This window comes from Helianthus annuus, chromosome 15 (genome assembly GCF_002127325.2).
Source record: "Helianthus annuus cultivar XRQ/B chromosome 15, HanXRQr2.0-SUNRISE, whole genome shotgun sequence".
NCBI lineage: Eukaryota > Viridiplantae > Streptophyta > Magnoliopsida > Asterales > Asteraceae > Helianthus > Helianthus annuus.
In genome coordinates this window covers 23,112,772-23,117,433 of record NC_035447.2, presented here as the reverse complement: position 1 = coordinate 23,117,433, position 4,662 = coordinate 23,112,772, and the positions used below count along the sequence as shown (strand labels likewise).

The following is a 4,662-nucleotide window of genomic DNA, read 5'->3' as shown; positions in this document are numbered from 1 at the left end:
AATCTCACACAATGATCTTCACTCTTCACAATAGGATAGAACCTAAGCTCTGATACGACAATGTTGGTGTTTAGAACTTATAATCACAAACTAAAAACAATGCAGAGTATTGAAATGACTACTTTATTGATCAAGAAGAGCTTACAAAACAAAGACCAATGACTGCAAATAAAAAGACAAAAAAAATTAAATAAATATTTCAAGAGTTAATAAAATACTTCATTCACGTGGGATACAAAGTTGGCTGGACTTTAGCTAGAGTTATATCCAACAAGCTGAATTGATGCTAATTCAGTGGTATCGGAACAACACACAGAGGTTTGGCCTTCGATATAGTGGTTCCATGTTTCTCAGTCATGTCCAAAGCATCATGTTTAATTTCTGTGTCAATTTCCCAGTCAAAATTATTGAGTAATGAGCCCAACATGATAGGGACCATCCGGGTTGCAAGTGGCACACCGGGGCATATTCTTCGTCCAGCACCAAACGGGATTAGATCGAAATCCTGACCTCGGACATCAACCCCAGACTCCAAAAATCTTTGTGGCTTGAACTCTAGTGAGTCATCCCATACGGTTGGGTCTCTACCTATGGCCCATGCATTCACAAACACCTGTGTGCCCGCTGGGATGCTGTATCCACTGAGTTGTACCTCTTTAATAACTTTTCGAGGAAGAAGTAACGGGGCTGGTGGGTGCAGTCGTAAAACTTCTTTCACAATGCACGATAAGTAGGGTAGCCTCGATACATCATCCTCTTTTACGATGCTACCTTTACCAATAACCTTTTCAAGCTCCTCTTTGGCTTTAGTCATGATGTGTGGGTTGCGTAGTAATTCTGCCATTGCCCATTCTACTGTAATTGAAGTTGTATCAGTGCCAGCAACAAACAAATCCTAGATCATCAAATAAAATTATATGTTAAAATTGAAACATTAGAGAAAAATATCGAGAAATAGGTGTAACTTCTAAAAACAATTACATAAAAAGAAACTAAACATCAATAGTAATTGAAATATCAGATAATGACCAATTTACTCACCAAAAACAAATCCTTTATGTTTGTGTGATTGAACTCGTTTGGGTTATCTTGCATCATTTTCAAACACACGTCCAATACATCACCTTGCTCGAAGCTACCCGTTCGCAGTCTCTCCTCGATTAACTCATCAAAGATCCCAAGAACCTTTGTAAAATGACGAGTCATTCTTCTCTTGAGCCCTTGTGGATCAAACTTCTTCAACACCGGAAAAACGTCAACAAGATTTGTCTTTCCAGAGTCCTCCATAACACTGGTAATCACCTCCTTAAACTCTTTACCAGAATCCTCATACGGGTCTGTTAGATCCTTGGAGAAAATAGTGTTGGATAAAAGATTCAATGAGGTTCTGAATGCAGCACGACCGATGTCCACATTTTCATTTGAAAGACTAGCTTTCCGGCAGTATGCTACTAGTTCTTCAACTTTCTGGTTCCTCAAGTGTTGTTTGGCTTCAAGGGAATTGTTGGAGAAGATATTGGAAGTAACGATCCTTCTGAGGGTGCGCCACTCTGTGCAGACATGGAGAAATGAGAGGGAGTGTTGGTCGTGGTTATAGGCAGTCACCGCGTCAGGGACATAACGGTTGGCGAAAGCAAGGTCTTGCTTTTTGAGTACTTCTATCGCGGCAGTGGAGGAGGATATGACGACTGTGGTGTTCTGACCGAGTTTTAAAGACATTATAGGGCCATGGATTTTGGCTAGTTTGGCTAGCGACTGGTGTGGTAGGTCTCCGAGCAAGTGGAGGTTTCCTATGATAGGCAGCCGTGTTGGGCCTGGAGGTAAGTTCTTCGGTTTGCCGAATCCCAAAACCGAGATAAGTATGTAAGATAAGAGAAGAGTAGCCACTATTATAAGATATTCCATTGTTATTGGATGGTGTGTGTTATGCCAAGGATTTTGTTATATTTATACTTCTATTGATGGATTAATTCAAAGCCCACATTCTTGAAAATTTACATAATTTATAATTTATTAAATATACTACACATTTTTATTAACAAAATTGGCAGCACCCTTGATTGTGTTTATTACTTGAAAAATAGACTTTTGATGGTCAAATAGTCAGCGCCCACATCTTGGAAATTTTACATTATCTAACATTTTTAATGTAACGGTAGAAGGCAGCACATTGGAATCAATGGTTTGATAACGTGATGCATTTGGTGGCCCAGAATAGGAATCAAACAAGATCAAAACAGATTAACAATGAAAAATGGAAATGGTGATCCATAGGAATTTGCAGAGAACAGTTTTGGATTAAACAAAAGTTGATTAATCTTGGTGGTTTGGTAATGTAACAAAAAACACCTAATGGTATACAAGTGTTTGACCTTTATTTTTAACGCTTGATTGGCGGCAAAAGATTAACTCGCAAACGGAGTTAATAACTAACAATGACCAACGCATGATCGGCCATAATTACAACGATGTTAATTAATAACATTGTGAATATGTTCTAGGTCTAATATATACAAATACATGTAATAAACATAAGTTTAGTTTATAACCTAAATAGTATTTCAGGAATACAAATACATGTAACAAACATTCTCTTGTTTTTGTGTTCTAGCTTCTCGCTAGCTCTTGTTTTTGGCTGGGCTCGATCTCCGTCAACTCGGTCAAGAATCTTCTGGTTGGTGCTACGGATGCTAGCGACAGGTACGTGTTGGAGTGGTGCAAATGGGTTCCAAGTAAGTGTAACATGTTCATTTGGAGAGCGGAAATAAACAAAATTCCTACTGCGGATGCGTTGTAGAGGAGGGGTATAGTGGTTATTGGAGATGGGTTCTGTTCCTTATGCAATTCTGAGAACGAGACAGTGGAGCACCTTTTTACCTCGTGTGCGGTTGCCACTATGTTATGGCAAAAGATTATCCGTTGGTGTCGTATTCCTCCTATCTTCGTCTTCTAGTTCAAAGACTTGCTGGAGATCCATAAAGGTGGGCACATCAAAGCTGGTGATAGGACTGTTACTCAAGGAATTATTATCGTTTCTTCTTGCTGGTGCTTGTGGATGGCTCGGAACAAGATGGTCTTCTCGGCAACTAAAGTTTAGGTAGATAATGTTTTTAGCGAAATCAAATCCTTGGGTTTTTTGTGGTTTAAGTATAGATCGAGGTGCAATGCTATCTCGTGGTCGGATTAGTGTAAATTTGTAATTATGTAGTGTTCTTGTTGCTTGTTGTCCGGCTCGGTTTTCAAGTTGGGTGTGTTTTAATGAAGTTCTCCTTTCAAAAAAAGCTTCTCGCTACCTCTAAGTCGTATAATTTTCGACCGTTCAATAAAAAAAATAACCTTTTATTAATTACTAATTAAATTCACCAACCATTTATAACAAACCAAAAATGTTAGCAGAAATGGATTATTGTGAAAATAGAGTTAATTGCCAAATAGAATATAAAAAATTCAGTCTCATCTATTGAAATTCTAAGAGTCTAGAAGCCTAAGAGTCGCCGTCATGTGGACCTGCCGGAGGCTCGACGAAGTGGTGTCTGTAGGTTTAGCGTGTAAGGTCGCCGGATTCCCTGGCTTGACCTTCCTCCCTAACCCGACTTTCGATCCTTCCATTCTCCGTCGGAGGTTCTTTTTCTTTGAAGTTTTCACCTACGTGTCCGGTGCTTCCAGTGCTTCCGGCTGGTTGGCTCGACGAAGAGGAGTTAACGTGGATTAGTGTGCGAGGTTTAGCCGGTTTCATTCATCGCTGCAAACCTTGATCTAACCTTTCACCCTAATCGACTTTCCGGCTTCTTCCATTCGCTACCAGTTCCGGTTCCTGGTTCGGTTAGTGCAAAGTGCACCAGTGTAGCTCTACCATGGAGAGAGAGAGGAGGGAGAAATAGAATCCCCTGGTGACTACCCAGAAAACGACAGAAACAAGGAGAATAGTGAAGGAATAATCAAGGAAAAAGCTATTACTTTCTACATTACAAACATACACCCCCATGTATCGGATGGCGAACTATGGACATAGAGCAAACATTATGGTAATGTAGTGGATGCCTACATTGCTAGGAAACTGGACAAAAGGGGAAATCGTTTCGGTTTCCTTAGATTCACTAATGTTAAGGACACGGAAAAGATGATTAAGGCACTCAATCAGATGGCTTTCTTTGGGTGGAAGATTAGAGCAAATGTAGCCAGATTTATCAAGGTGGTTAAGAAAAATCAAGGTCAAAAGAAGGTCTGGGCGGAGGAAAACAAAGAACCGGTAAACATAGGCGGAGAAGGGATGGAGATTCCAAGAAAGGGCTGTCTCAAAAGAGGAGTATCGTGGGCTGATGTGGCTGCTGAGAAATCAGCACAACATGAAGACGAAAACGAGCTGACTTTTGCAAATGAGTCAAAAATTTACACAATGTGTAGGGGAAAATCAGTGATAGGTGAGCTAAAGAACGTTGAAGCACTCAGAAAAGTAAATAATATGAAGAAAGTTCTGGGTTTAAAGGACTCGCAGGTTAGGTATGTGGGTGGTTTGAAGTTATTAGTCATCTTTGATACTATAGAAGAAATGAATCTGAGGATTAAAGGTGACTACGAATCCTAGAAAGAATGGTTTGATAACTTGGAAATATGGAACGGTGAATTCATACCCTTTGAGAGGATCGCATGGCTGAGAATTAG

The 4,662-nt window shown here is 39.9% G+C and overlaps 1 protein-coding gene across 1 annotated transcript; it reads right to left on the bottom strand.

Annotated features, from left to right (window-relative positions):
* Positions 1-208: 208 nt before the first annotated feature.
* On the bottom strand, positions 209-1,915 carry LOC110910994 (7-ethoxycoumarin O-deethylase). Its single transcript, XM_022155562.2, has 2 exons — positions 1,042-1,915; positions 209-895 (listed from the first exon to the last, which is right to left on the bottom strand). Exons 1-2 carry the CDS (start codon positions 1,903-1,905, stop codon positions 287-289), a joined length of 1,473 nt encoding a protein of 490 aa, XP_022011254.1. The 5' UTR covers positions 1,906-1,915; the 3' UTR covers positions 209-286.
* Between the last annotated feature and the right edge of the window lie 2,747 nt (positions 1,916-4,662).